Source organism: Balaenoptera physalus, assembly GCF_965194825.1.
Source record: "Balaenoptera physalus genome assembly, chromosome: 1".
In the NCBI taxonomy this organism is placed as follows: domain Eukaryota; kingdom Metazoa; phylum Chordata; class Mammalia; order Artiodactyla; family Balaenopteridae; genus Balaenoptera; species Balaenoptera physalus.
In genome coordinates this window covers 76,593,254-76,608,978 of record NC_138882.1, presented here as the reverse complement: position 1 = coordinate 76,608,978, position 15,725 = coordinate 76,593,254, and the positions used below count along the sequence as shown (strand labels likewise).

Here is a 15,725-nt window from a genome sequence, read left to right as displayed (position 1 = left end):
TCATCAATGACCCTGGGCTCCAATTCCTATTTAAATATCTGTGATGTTCTGTAAGGATTCTACTTAGAAGCCAAGAGGCTTTGGGCTTTTAGTGGCACAATCTGATGCTTTGCCTCAGGTAACAGACAGGTCCTTCTAGCGGCAGACAAGGCACCACTTCTTCAAAACATAACTAAGACTTCCAAAGTCACCTGTGGGATAGCATACCCACCCCTGCCTGTCTGTAACACACTCTGCATCTTCCCAAGGTGGGAGTACTTTGGAAATGTGACCTTATTAACTAAGAGACCCGGAGGCCTGGCCATGAGGCCTGGCTCCCAAGGATTGAGTGAAGACTGCCTCCTCATAAGCTTGGCTTTCTAATACAATTTCCACCCACATTTCAAATTGTTTTTAATGAGTTTAAACATTGAGAAGGTAGAAATTGACTAAAAAGTGGAAAAGCATGGAATTTGGACCAGGAATTTGCTAGATGAAACTAATTTAAATGTAGAATGCACTGAGGCATTGGGAAGCCATCTGAAGAGTTAAGGTATTTGGAAAGTGGTTTGTGAACAAAATAATTTTCAAGATACAGCTGATTTAGAAAATGTAAAATTAGCAAAAGACACTTTGTAGATTGGAGAGCTTGGAGAAGACGGCTTACATCACTAACAGATGATAGCATGGACTCCCACTAGGGCAGGGGTGGATTTAGCCTGTTTTACTCAAATTAGAACCAGTAATCTTAATGTTTGAGGGATCGCATGTGGTTCCTTTGGTTGAGTGCATCAACAGGAGTCTGAGAGGCAATCTGACCTGTAAGCTTTATTCTGCCACTGATTCACATAATGACCTCGAGACATCACTTCTTCTCTGTGGGGGAGATAAAAGTGTTAGTGATCTTTGATTAATAATGCTTCTTGGTGGAAACTCTCAGAAAATCATCCAAGATACTTCAAATAAAGAGGAGAATAGAATAGATGGTACTGAAATGATTCATAGTGATTGCATCTACATTAAATATACCTAGGCTTCATGGGAACTGTGAATGAGAAGTTAGAAACTGTCACAGGCCAAGCAGACATTCTCTAATCTCTCAATTCCTCTCTCCCATTCTCCCTTCACATGGAATCTCATCATTGGTTCTCTCTGTAAACTGATTCTACTTATGTGTCTTTCTGTATACAAACTTTCCCTTTCATCCAATCCCAACCCCACTAGTTGTATAATCTGAGTCCATTACCTAAACTATCTGAGCACCAAATCTAAGGTCATAGAATTGAGTTGCTTGCAGTGGCACATGGATTTCAGATCTTTCACCAGTGCAGGAAGAGAAAGGAATAACTATACTCACTGAATATTGCAGGATCCAAATGATATAATGTGCTAGTCAATGTTAACAGTGAATACCTGCATCAATAAGTTGTTGCCATCTGAATCCAAGGGAAAGTAGTGAACAGAGTGTATGAATATTGGGTACTTTGTATCTCCCTTTCTGAGTTTAGCACGTCAGGCTGTATTACAGTTGATGTTTATTAAGAGAGGTATCCTCCCAATTGATCAAGGGCTCACCTGGTATAAGGAGTGAAGTGAACAACAAGCCTACCTTAAGACAGAGTTTCATATCAAGAATATTCAGGAGTCAAGAAGGACTCATATAAGGTTATTATATAGATATATATTTAATATAATATATGTGATTGTGGATACAGATACATATTTGGTGCTTTATCAAGAAGTATGAGTTACATAGTACACAGCATATTGGTTACAAAATTAGAAGATAAACACATTGTTTCTAAATGAAAAACTTATGGGATAAATGCTGACAAATGGATTTCCAAACCTTTCATTTCTACACTTTTCTCTTGGCTGGTCTCCTGAAGATGAGTTGCGAGTTGCAGCATTCTTAAAAAATTTAGTCCCCCCAAATTCTAATAACATATGACATGAAAAGAACTTTTGGCAAAAATTATCCAGATTACTTCTCTCCATTGGAAAAATTTTCAGCATTTCCCATTGTTTTGTCATGCCTTAGTTTATACATTTTCCTAGATAGGGAGTTAAATGCTTTTAATTGTATTCATTATTAGATAACAGTGGTTAGACTCAACTATTTAAAATGTATCCTCACACAGGGTGAGAAAAGAAATGGAGATATAGGTGTGAGACAGAAAGGAAAATTGTCTCAGGTGAAAAAACAAGAGGCTTATCAAACTGGATATAAATGTTGGTTTTGTAGCTTCTCTACTAGAAATGATTATTATTAAACTGTGAGGTGAGGATAATATTCCAAAGTTCGGTTTTCTGTCTTTTTCCCTTTACTCTCTGCTATGAGTTTTCATTCAAAGCTACAAATGTCTGTGTTGGAAGTCTTGATCTTTTCAGTTCCAGTATGCTGGGGAAAGCCTTTCTTTGGATATCTATTGCTCTGGTCTGCCATATAACCTATTTGAATGAAAATATGTTTAGCACAAGGAGTAGTTGCTAAATTGCTAAAGAGCCTTATCCAAGGCAAGAATTGAACACATTCTTATAGAATGGAGAGCCTGGGAAACCCACACACTGAGATGTATCAAGACATCGTGTCCAGAACCTACAGAGAGTTGCCTGACCCTTGGGTTTGGACATTTGGATGTTAGAAACTGGGTTATCCATGCTCTGCTCTCTGGCACATGCAAGCCCACTGGGGAAAGAAAATCCTCCATGTTTCTTCTTTTATCTAATCAAGAATCCCTAGGATATTAAAATGGATTTTCACATCAATCTGCATTGTTAGTCAAGAAAAGCCTTCCTGCAAATCTTGGTGGTGACAGCAAAATCTATTTGATTTTCAATCAAGTGGACCTGCTTTTAAATGTCTCCTAGTGAATGGACTCACTTTGTAGGTCTGGGCACTTACTTCTTTACCACTTCCCATCTCTCCTTTCCCCCCTTTCTTTTCTCATGACCCTATTTCTCTCAAACTTGTTAAATTACCAGGAAACAAGGAAAATGGCCTGCTAGAGGGAATGATTTCAGGGATAAAAATGATTCCTCTGAAATATGATAGCCTTTGAAATGATTCTCAAATTATCAAATTTGTGATGGGACAGATAGCTTGACAAAGCCCTGGGAGGGAATGTTTATTAGTTTACCAATTGATTTACTAATGGTCAAGTTTTTATTGAAACTTCTGGATATCTATTATTCTTTGGGAAATAATAGCAAGTCCACCCTGTTGAAAGGGAGTGTATACAGAGAGCACATCAACCAAGCATAACCCAGGGCTTTGTAGAGAACAAAAGTAAAAACAATTTCTTAGACAACTTCTTCTCTTTATGCACTAAAAACTGAAATCTGCTTAAAGCATAATTTATACCATAGAGAATTAGAGTACATAGGTGGTATGGGGAGTGGGGCAAAAAATGTTTTCATAAATTTGAGTCTATTGATTTGAAAGCAAAGTTACTGAAACATCTCAGTTCTGCATTTCAGAAGGTGTCTATCTAAGAGAAAGAAAATGTGTGTGTGTGTGCATGTGATCGTGTGTGTGTAGGGGGTTGTTCACATGAACAAGCATTGCTTTAGCAGATGAACATGGAACACGGCCTCCTAATTTACTCTGAGAGTTGATAGTCTGTCTCTCTCTTCTGGTCAAGTTTAGATCCTAATCAGACACCAACCACAAACTATATCAAACCCAGGCAGAAAAACAGGTTATGGTGGTTACCTGACCTACCTACCTAATCTTAGGTTTCTCTCAAGGATGAGAAGCATATACTCCTATTCCCATTGACCACCTCTCTACATCCCAGATCCACTTATGACTGTTACATTTTCACAAGGGAGGAAAATACCAGCACCACAGGGCTCGCTCTTGCATTCAGTTTCATACTTTCCCAGGCAATTTACTCAAGGGAGAGTGGGGAGGAAGGGGAGGAGGCAAGGGGAGTGATAAACAGATGTTACACATTTTTTTTCCTGGAAAGATCATCCCAGTTTTCCTAATTTCCCAAAATTTAAAAGAATGTTTATTTTGTTTGTGTTACTATAGCAACTTCTAGTAGCTCAGTTTTTTTCCTAAGTTTAAAAACACCAAAGATTTCAAAGAATTTTCTAGGGCAATTTTTATACATTTGCTTTTTCATTTGGGGCTGTGATATTTGTACTCCTTTTAATTTTATTATTTAGAAGAGCGTGTGTGTGTGTGTGTGTGTGTGCGTGTGTGTGTACTGCTTTAAATTTAAAATCATATTTACATATATATTACATGTCACCGGTTGACTGCAAGGCATTCATGCTTCTTGTAGCCTTTACAGCGTTGCCCTCCTGGTGCTTTTCCTGCCCTCTGTCTCCTGGGTTCAGCTTATGAAAAGGTGAAGGTCCTTCTTATCCTTCACTGACAAGTCTACCCACTTACATAGGATGTGCAGTCAATTTGTGAATACAGTCAGTCCGAGTCTTTGTCATATCAACCATCTTGGTGAACTCTGTAATCTCTAGTTAATTCTCTGGGTATTTTCAAACATTTTGTTGTTTCAAATAATATGAATAAAATATTTGAAATATTAATGACATCAAAATTTTTCTTAAAAATGTTTTGGCATTCAAGAAAAAAATAACTCACCTAGATTCTTCAGGTCTTAAATTTTCTAGCTGCATTAGCAAGTAAAGCATTGGTGATTTTATACTGATTTGGGGCAGCACAGACAGATGCTGAGGATGGTTGTGCGGGGAATTCTTGTTGTGAGTTGCTTGTCACTCCTACACGAATAGACATGGTGAGAACTTCTTTGGCATGCTCACAATGTTGATCTGGCCTAGCTGTCGACTGCTTGATGACGGAGTTCCTTTGAAGTGAGCAATACTGACAAATATGAATGAACTCATACCAGACTAGCAAGAGTTGGCAGTAGAGACCCAGTCACTCCGACCCATTTTCAGAGTTTGAAATGGCAAGTATTCAGGAAGGGCACATTAGCCTTTGAAATACCAAAAAAAAAAAAAAAAAAAAAAAGGAAAACCCAACAAATACAGTCAGTGTTTACTCAAAGAATACAGTCATATAGTTGCTTCACTTTCAATATTCTTAGGAATTAGCTGAATAAATGGGCTACAAACATGTGAAACTAGGAGTGTGTGAAAGAAAAAAAGAAACAAAAGGAGTAAATACAAGACTAAACAATGTAGTCTTCTACTTAAACATTTCAGATTTTTATTAATCCTTTAAAAATTACTTGTTTAGTTAACTCAGTGTCCTCACCTTGGTTATACTCATACATAGTTTGACTCTCTTTATTACTAGATTAAGTAAATCATTGCTTAATCAAATCTACTAAAGATAAGAAAAAAATTCTAGCGAGACTTATAATAATGAAATACAGAATTAAAAGTTTAAACCTACTAAAAAAAATACCATGGCTTATCAATTGGCTGTGTGTAAGGCATGTTAGGGGTATAAATGTGCATTTTGACTATAAAAACAATTCATTAATGCAGCGAGCAAAATAGGGAGGGAAGTGAGGGGTTGCTAAAAGATCAGATTATTTTGCAAAATGCAGGGTACTTTAAAATTCTATCTCACTTAGAACGTCTCTGCATTTAGTCAAATTAAGTTTTCCAAAGATAATTTGGTGTTTTAAAGATAATCGTCACTTACTAAACAAACTGATGGCATCATAGGACAACTAATCATTTTAGGCTTGACAAGATTTTTCCATCTTAGTGTACAGCCCTCTTGATATTGAGGTGGGAGACCACTGCAATGAGTAGCAACTGTTTTATATGATTGGAGTCAGAAATTTTGGAATTTTATACTCACATGAATTTTAACTAATTTGAAAATTGAAACTTTGTGCCTATATACTAGAGGCATAGATACATTTATAAAGTAGTCCCTTGTCAATCTCAGGTCATTGATTTAATACAGAATTTGATAACTTTATGCATGGGAAGGGATGAGGGAAGTATAGGGAAAGAAGCTATATGGATGGTGTTCAGATCGATTTTATATAAACACAGCATATTTATGTATCTATATCTCTTGTTTATAATCTCTAGCTAACACAAAGATGCTCTCAGAAGAAGATCAATATTTTTTAACAATGTATTTGCTTTAAAAATCCAATAGTGGCTGCCTCATAAAATTTTTAGCAACTTTTACTAACCAAGTTCAGAAATAATGAGAGGGGTGACCCCCTCATGGATCAGAATTTTTTTAAAAATGAGATCAATTAGTCTCAGTTGAAACTGGTCTTTCCACATCCACATTCTTTTTCATACCAATTTAGGGGGAGATCCATTACCTAAACCAAATGGACCTACATTCAATGATATCATATTCTTGTCTTATATTTCCTTTGATAGATTTTTTTTCTGTCGTTCTGATTGAGTTTCACAACAACATACAAGAGTAGAGCTTAATTAAGAATGGGGGCAGGAAGAGGAAATTGGAAAAGGAAGGCATTTGGGCAATAGATAAACATCCAAAACAATGTGGGCAAAGGAGGAAGCAACACTCCCTGGGGTTTTCTGTTTGAGAGTCTTTGAGCAAGCTGCTATAGGAAAATATGTGGGTTGCTGGAAAGTGCAGGGTTATTGTGGAGGAAATAACTCTCAGGATGATTCTCACAGACCAACTACATTGCTACTTGATGAACTCCTGATAAAACCCAGAGCGCACAAAGCGAGGCAGTGAATCCTTTTCCATCAGGGCATGGATTCTTTTCTGGGCCACATCAAAGCTGCTTGGGGAAGGTTCCTCCAGGTTCTTCACTGTGATGTCCTTCGTGAAATGATCAATATTCACCTGTGAGACAGGAAACAGGGTTACTGAGTCAGCCAGGTTGTGGGATTTGAGGAGGGATTGGGAGAGAAGTGGAATTTCTCACCAGTATAACACATGAGGGGAAGAGAGTCATAGAAAGTGAGAAATATCATTTCTATTTTATACGCAGTGCGGTAAGGCAACTGGTGCTTCAACAAATGCATGACTCAGATTAAGATCAACCAGTTTTAGACACCCACTGTTAGAAACAAGCAGCCAACACAGGCAGACCTCATATAATCCTCACAATAACCCTAAGAATGAGTCTTTCCTTTTGTAGGGGAAAGATAGATAGATAGATAGATAGATAGATAGATAGATAGATAGAGACTTCTTCAAGATCACAGAACTAATAAATGTATTTGAATGCAGAGACTCTGAATTTGAATCCAAGTATCCTGATGCCTAATCCCACAATCCTCCTACCACAGCATTTGGTTTCACACCTAGTGGGGAGAATGAAGAGAGAGAAAGAACTTCTGACCAGGGATCCAAGACCTTTTGCATGGTTCTCGAAGAATAAAGAAACTTGGTCTTTTCCTGAAACTAAGTAGGAAACAATGGTTCTAGCACAACAATAATAACAATAGCAGCTAATACTTACTGAGTGTGGAGAACTTAACTTTTACAGGCACTGTGCTATGAATCTTGAATCTTACAACTTGAATCTTACAACTCTAGGAGGTAATACTGACACCTACATTTTACACCTGAGGAGCAGAAATGTTAAGTAACTTGCACAAGACCATAAGTGCTAGAGAGAAGACTCAAAAGCCCAGCAATGTTGCTTTTACCCAGTAGACTGCAGTGTTGGAAGGCATTATGGCATATTTCTCCTGAATACAGGGCTACTACATCGAGCCACTCCCAGGGACACCATTCATGTTAGGGTCCGTGTAAATGGTCCCCTGGAGTTGTACAGTGTATAGCCTGCCTGGGTTTGTCTGAGTATGATTTGAGAGAAATCACTGTACATCACGTTGTATGTTTCAATGACTCTTAAGGTGTCTGCATGTAAAAGAGAAAGAAACAAATCAACCAATAATTCTGAATTGGAACATGAGAAAAATGTTTTAGGTCTCTCCTGGGCTGCTAGAAGTTCTTGATACTGAGAAAAGCTATTTGGGCTCAGAGAATTATGAAGCAGCTTTAGGTCAGAGTCAGGGACAAAGACATGATTGGGAGTACCAGGCCAGAACAGACAGGAGTGACTGTGACTGAAGGTCCAGGATGAAGTGAGTTGAGGCTATGACATGTTTTCCACAGGTGAGAGGGGCCTGTGTGCTTTATGCAGGAATGGCAGAAGACTATGCAGGCAGCACTGGAAACAGCCTCAGAGGTGAGGTAATCTGACTCCTGCCTTCACGGCTGAAGACTCCGAGACCCAGAGAGGTCGTTACATGCCCACAAACAGCTAGTGAGGGACAGAGGTGAGCCTATCACGTATATTTCTCTATTCTCAGTCTATTATTCTTCCCACCACACGAAAGCAATGTTTCTTCCTTCTTTTAAATATATACTGAGCTAGGTGGGCAGCCTTACTCAAATAGTTGAATTTCTAAAAATTATAAAATTATCTCCTAATCGTATTTTTTAAAGAAGTGATGTATTTAAAACTCTCTAACACATTGTACACACCAGCAAAAACAGCTATTTATCTTATTATTTTTATGTGCATGGGCTCCTCTAATGAATCATTTTGATATATACTCATCTGTTTACTAGAGAGCCAAGAAAATATTTTTCGTTAATTTAAAATATGGACAGTTGACAATTTGCAATATACGAGTTTTCTACTTATTGAACTACGCAGGGTCACTTCTCTTTTTTTAATCTTAGTTCCAATTTTTTTACAACTGTATCTCTCCTTCAGTTCTTTATCTTAAAGAACTGAGGTGAATATTCAGAGAAAGAAAATTTAGATTACTATTTGCCTGGGTAAATTTGTTTTATAGGTCAATCTGCTGGTCATCCAAATGAAATAGTAAATTTTGGGGTCAAAATACAAGATTTGGAGAATTTTAAAAATAACAGCTACAATTTATTAAACATCCTCTAGGTACACATACATATATGTGAGATGATTACAGTTAAAGGAACTGAGAATTAGAGCGCTTTAGTGAGAAACTTGCCCAAAGTTACACATTGAGAAAGGTCTGGGTTGGGACATCTGCACCCATTCATCTCACAAATATCACTGAATGCTTATTACGTGTCAGAGCAGGATTCACATTCTCTCTGATGCCCAGCTCAGAGACTGGAGGCCAAGGCTATTTTAATTTGAGCTCACAGGTCCTCATAATGAGGGCCACCATTTGTGTGTTCTAGTAACTCAGCCAGGGTTTTGTTTATTTTGAAACTTCATTTTTAAGGTTTATATTTTCATGATAACCACCAATGTTCTAATAAGGAACCTCGAGAACAATGTTTTCCTGGAGCTCGAAGCAATAGTCCATATGGATCTCCACGATGTGCAGATATTGCAACAAATCCTAGACTTCTGTAAAGAGGAATGATGTTGGTGGGAAGATAGGCTGGATTGGGAGATCAGTTGAAGTCAGGAAATGGGTGTCAAATTTAATACTAATCTCCTTGGTAACATCACAAATAGAGATTCCATGTGGATAGAAGAATAATGTCCTAGCACAAAAGGCATCAGAAGTAGGAGAAGCTAACATATATGCATAGGGTGGGAGCCTGAGGGGTAGAAGAGGAGATCTGGATAGGATTCCACAGCAAGACTAAGCCCAGTTCCATCTTAGGACCCTCACTTTCTCCACCTTGACCCATGGTGCTCTATACTCTCATGCTCCTGACCTCCACCTCCTGTGTCATGGAGGGAGCTCATCTGTTAGTATTAGGTATATAATTTGTCCATCCATTCAAACATATTTATCTTTCAAAAAGGATCAGTGATGAGAAATGCATTACCAAAGGAATAAATATCAAATGGTGGGACCTCAAGAGTCTAGAGCACCTGTGAGAGAAAAAGGATATTGGAGATTTTCCCCTCTCAAATAATCTTAAGTTAATTACTGCCTACCTAGAGGGTTTGCTCAGGTCACCCCTGTGATTGACCCCAAATCTTGATGAAATGTTTGATGTCCAGATTGGAGTATGGGGTGCAATGTGAAATTAGTGACCTGACCAAAACATGATGAACAGGTCTTGCTGAGGCCATCCTGAATTCCACAGAAAGCTTTTTCAATTCAGTTCCATAAATAGCAAAGGGCAGATAAACTACCAAAAATCCTCTTTGAAACCAACACACATCTTGTCTTTAGCAGTCAGTTAATGGTATATTGTCTTCTGACATCTCTAGCACTATTATCTTGTAATCATTTGATTTTTGTAAGTAGAAACCCTGTTTCCCCCGACTAGAGTGTAAATGGAAAAGGCCTGGGGGAAACAACGGGATGGGGGAGAATAGAAGGGAAAAGAGAGAGTTTTCATAAAAAAAGAAAGGGAAGGGAGGAGAAGGGGAAGAGGAATAGAGAAGAAATTAAGTGGTAGAAACATTTAGTAAGCATTCATTAGTTCAAATGCTGAGATATATATTTTCACGTCTGCTCTTTAATTTCATCCTCACAACAATCCTGCAAAAATAGTCTTCATTACCCTCATTTTCCCAAAGAAAGAAGCTAAGTTCAGACAGACTCAATAATTTATCTAAGATCATACAACTAGTATCATTCTGACTTGGGATTACATCCTACTGAAAAGAGACCCATGATTGCTTAGAAAGTGGCCTAAACAGAGGTCAAGTTCATACCTGCTCTACTGTATTGCTCTGCCTTTGCACTCAGTAGGTGCTTATGAAAGGTGGCCTACTCTCAAATAGGAATAGCCTGTAGCTGCAAAGTGTACTGCAGTTGGAAATCCTTCCTGGGAAGTTGTTGAGCTCACCCCCACTGACCACACTCACCCACCTTCCCATCAGGACCAACCTCTTTAGGAGCCTCCGCTTGGATGAATTCTTCATAAATTTTCTTTGCCTTCTCAGCCATCTTGACAGGGGACTTGATCTTCTTGTAATCCTCACAGGCCATCCAGAACTCAAGGTTTTCCTCACTAAATTCAGACTTCAGGAAACTTTTGAAACTGGCAAGTCCGTCTAACAAGGAAAAAGGTTATTCGAGGAAATGTATTCACCCTATCTATCTATCATCTATCTATCTATCTAACACTATATCACACGTTGTAGCCTAGGTTTATTTACTATATATTCCTGTCATTTATGCCATAACCTTACAAAAGTTAACTCATTTGCTCCTCATTACACATCTATTTTACAAATGAAGTCAGAGAGATCAAGTAACTTGCCCTTAGTTAACCATCTGGTAAGTGGCAGAGCTGGGATTCAAATCCAGACAGTCTATATTTAGGTGATGAAGGTTTACCTGTATACAACATCGAGGGACACCGTGAACACTAATGCCATTCTGGATACTTATCAATTACCAAAAAGAAAAAAATACATTTAAAACTTGATTTGGTAGTGTAAGTAACATTAATGTTGATTCTCATGTATGAACTACTTACAGTCTTTTTTTTTTCTACAGATGATTTTTGAGCAAATATCATGTTCTGGGAATTATGGTAAGTAAAATAGACATGGTTCCGGCCCTAATGAAGTTTATAGATCCTGGGGGAGGTAGAAAAGAAAATGAAGAAACACACACAAATAAATGTACACAACAAAAGAAAACCATACGAAAGATAGTAAGAGTAACAAAAGGGGTCCTAACCTCATTTTAGGTTTAGGGAAAGCCTCCATGAGAAAGTGACATTCCATTTGAGACCTGAAGGAGGAGTGGGAAGGGACCCAATGAAGTCACCACTTGCAGAGTAGTTACTATGCCCATCAATTATACATCAGTCTATAAACATATTAAATTCAGTACAATTATTATAACTACTGTGATTCTGTTTTCAGTGCACTGTTGCTCATGTAGAATATATTTCAGCTGATAATTTAAATATATATACATCTATATACGAATATCTATCTATCTATCTATTTATCTATCTATCTATCTATCTATCTATATATTAGAGATTCTTGGGCCTGATCCTTTTGTTTTCTTTTTCTTTCCTACCCCTCCAGCTCTAACCTCCAAAGTGGTAGATAAGTAGAAGGCAAGGTCAGGATTTAGGAAGGCACTGGAGAGGAACAAAGGAAAAATCACTCTATATCTTCAATATTTTCTTCCTTTTAAAGCCGACTCTCCCACTCTCTCTCTCTCTCTCTCTCTCTCTCTCTCTACATATATATGCTTTTTTTTAAACACAAATTCTAACATATGCATATGTACTGAGAGAGAATCCATGTCCATTTACTATGTAGGGAAAGTAGATTTCTAAAGGAAGGAGAGAAAATTCTAGTTTTCCACAGACTGTATCACAATTACAGGCATGCCTGGCATGTCATTTGCCTCTCAGGGCAGAAGGTTGGACTGACTGTAACCAGTACATCAGGGTCCACTTTTCTAACTTGTTCCCCATCAGGAGACACTTCTGCAATTCATTAGTTTTACTTGCAGACATATTCATGTACTGAATTCATTTCCTTTGTCCAAATTTCTATCTATTTCCCTTCCCCTTGAGTATTTCTCCCTACTCCTTTTTATGGACTCTAAATTTTCATTCATTAGTCATTGCTTAATACATCGATTTCATACAATATGCACAAAATGTGATGATTAAGCCTGAAATATATGGTTGTTTTTTTTCAATTTTCCTTCTGTGCATTTTTATTGTCTTCATACCCCTCACAGTTCCCTGAAACTGTATTCAGTTCTAAAGAAACAGAATGGCTAAGTTATAATTAATTGGATTAGGGTCACCAGTGATTCTGAATACAAACAAGACACTTTGCATTTTAATCCCCTCTCCCTGTACTTAACCTAAAAACATTTTTTATTGATCAACACCTAAAAATACATTGGGAAGTGATGGTAAGTATGATAAACAATTTTCTCTAGAAACCCAGCTAGAAGAATTACTTTGAAACCACTTGATAATGTTTACCTGGATAACATCAGATGTATTTTCCCTCTCTCTCTGCCCATATTTCCCACCATATTTCCGGCCCTATTTGTTATCATTTAGTGGCACGGGAGTCAATGGTACATGCTGAAAGAAGAAATAACCTCCAAATTCTCTCTCTATCATTCTTAAAGTTTTCATTGTTTCTTAAACAAAAGGTGTCAGGTAGTCTTTGTTGAAATGAGAAAATTCCCAGGCACTTTCTAGCTACCGGGAAATGATGATAAGAATGAAGTCTTATGAGCGCCCACACAATCAGGTCTAAGATTGTAGACAAAGCAATAACTTCACAGAATAAGTCTGGCCAATTTATTCTCATTAGCCCCATGTCCCCACAACATGGTGATTCAGGCACTCTGAATCACCCTCTCCACATCTTTGAAAAAGGTAGAGATAAAATTCTAGTCCTCAGAAACATTGTTATTTATCACCTGAGGATACATTCCAGGATTCCACAGCAACGTTAACATTTACCATATATTTACCAAGTCGTCCTATCCAGAAAATGCGCTTGGAAAATAACTTTCCAGTGTTTTGAGTCCATTTCCTGGGTACTGGTTTCATCATTCTCTTGAATCCCATGATGTTATCTCAAGGCTTTTTGTCAATGTACGCACTCTCAATCAAGACTCATAAAGTGGATTTATTATTTATTTATTGGTCTGGGAGATGTTAAAAGCTATTCTTTCTCTCATCTGGATTTTGAGGATTCTCTAGAGGGTCCCTTCCTAGGACCCTCTAACACCACTCCCCAGATGATTTCTCCTCCTTAACCTCTGGTTTTCTACTGGTCCATTCCTCAGAGACCCTGAGGAATTCCCATTACCCCTGAGGAAGTCCTCTTGGGTCAGAGTCAAATCTACTCTAGACCAAAGTCTCTATTCTGCAAGGAACACACATGTCTTCTTTGTCTCACACTATTCCTCTGCCCACTCCACATCCCAGTAGAGCCCTCAGTACACAGCCCTGAAAAATCCCTACATTATTCCTTGCTGAGCCCTCACAGAGCCTCAAAATACCATTCCACATACATCTTCAGGCATCCTTTTCCTAAGAAGTAGATGAAACCCACCTGATCTTCTGGTCTGGTGGGAACACTCTGGGTTGTGACCCACATTAGAATCCCAGAGCTGGCCCTAATGAGTGATGTCACTTTTGACATCCCTGTAAAATAAAATAACAACCTTGCCAAAGAATAAAATGAAACCACCTATAAAACCACTTTAAAAATAAAAAGAGTATAAGACAAATCCAAATCCAACTGGTATTAAGGAAAAAAATACTGAAAAGTAGATTAGCACAAATCTCTTCTCCTAGAGGAAAATAGTGAAACATTACTGATAGTTGATAAATATCATTACATAGTTTATTTTCAAAGCATGGACTCTAGAGTTCAGATTGCCTGGAGGTTGATCCTTACACACCACACTACTACAGTAACTTGGGCAAGTAATCTAACCTCTCCAAGCCTCAGTTGCCACATCTGGTAAGTGGGGTACTAATGGAAACTACCTGACAGGGTTGTTAAAAGGGTTAAATAATTCATGGAAAGCTCTTACATGATGTTGAACATAATGATAGCTCAATAAATGCTGACTTTCATCATTATTATTCATGCTTAATTTAAAAGTAATCTTTATCACCATTCAAAACCCAACTCAAATGTTGCCTCATATACAAGGTAGACTTTACCCAGTACCTTCAACTTGCTGTTGAGGATTTTTATCATCATAAGAGGAGAGATCACTTTCTCATTTTTTGTTGGGATTATTTGCTTCTATGGCTATCTTTCCCAGGAGGCTGTTGATGATTTGAGTTCAAGGTTTGAGTTTCATTTATCTTTGCCCTTCTTTTGAAAGCATCCCACCTCCTAGTCTAAATCTGTGGGCCTAACATTTAATAGAGGTTCAAACTGAATAAAATAAGACCCATTGAGACAAAAGTTTCCTCCCAAGTCTCAAAACTGAAGAACACAAACATTAAGGAAAATTAGCATGACTGATTTTGCTATTGCTGTAGTATTTTATTTCATAGGCAAGTTACCTAAGCTCTCTATGTCTCAGTTCCCTTTTCTGAAAAAATACGGATTGTTTTTGTACGTAAGTCCTAAAATTATTGAAATCGTTAGATAAACTAATAAATGCAAAGTGCATAGGACAGTGCCTGGCACATGGTGAATAATAAATGTAAGCTATTGCTTTTATTATTATAATTGTTGCTTTAAAGGGAATTGTGGCTACCAGTGAGTAAGATGATGATAAATATTAGCCAGAAAAGAGAAGGGAGAAAATTGGAAACAAAAGAAGAGAAGCAGAAGGAGAATGCAAAGACGGAAACAAAAGGAGGAGCCAGGGGCCAGGCTATTCCATTCCCCATGCAAGAGTCCAAATCTCAAGAGGGTCTCAAGGAAATGTTCTGACATTTTGAACCTCCTGGGGCAAAAATATTCACATAAAAACTTTGCTACTACTGGGTTGTGTTTCATTCTTCATCTGCTCTTAAAGACAGTCATGTGGAAGAGTTTAATGTCACTGTCTTATTTAAACTCCCACGTGCAATCTGTTTTTGTGTTTAAAAAGCAATACACCAGTTATGTGCCCCATGGACCTTCAAAAAGAAAACAGATGGTGCCATATATAAAACTGAAGACAAAAACGTAAGAAATTGATGTTCTTTCAGAACAGAGTCAAATACACTGGGCTATTAAAAATTATTTTTAATAGGTTATTAGGTAATGCCTAATAGGTTTTAATAGGTTTAATAGGTTATTACCTTGTAATAACCTATAACAGAATATAATCTAAAAAATGAATCATTCTGTACACAATGCAGTATTGTAACTCAACTATATTTCAATAAAAAAAAGATTTTTAAAAACTGAGGAAAG

The 15,725-nt window shown here is 37.6% G+C and overlaps 1 protein-coding gene across 2 annotated transcripts in view; it reads right to left on the bottom strand.

Annotated features, from left to right (window-relative positions):
• Positions 1-5,154: 5,154 nt before the first annotated feature.
• Positions 5,155-15,725, bottom strand: part of RGS5 (regulator of G protein signaling 5) — a 48,124-nt gene continuing 37,553 nt past the window's right edge. For both annotated transcript variants that reach the window (XM_082413523.1, XM_082413524.1), the window contains 2 exons: positions 10,738-10,904; positions 5,155-6,772 (listed from right to left, as the gene is read on the bottom strand). In XM_082413523.1, the coding sequence (XP_082269649.1) occupies positions 6,611-6,772; positions 10,738-10,904 (329 nt within the window). In that variant the 3' untranslated portion in view covers positions 5,155-6,610. The remainder of the gene's footprint in view (positions 6,773-10,737; positions 10,905-15,725) is intronic.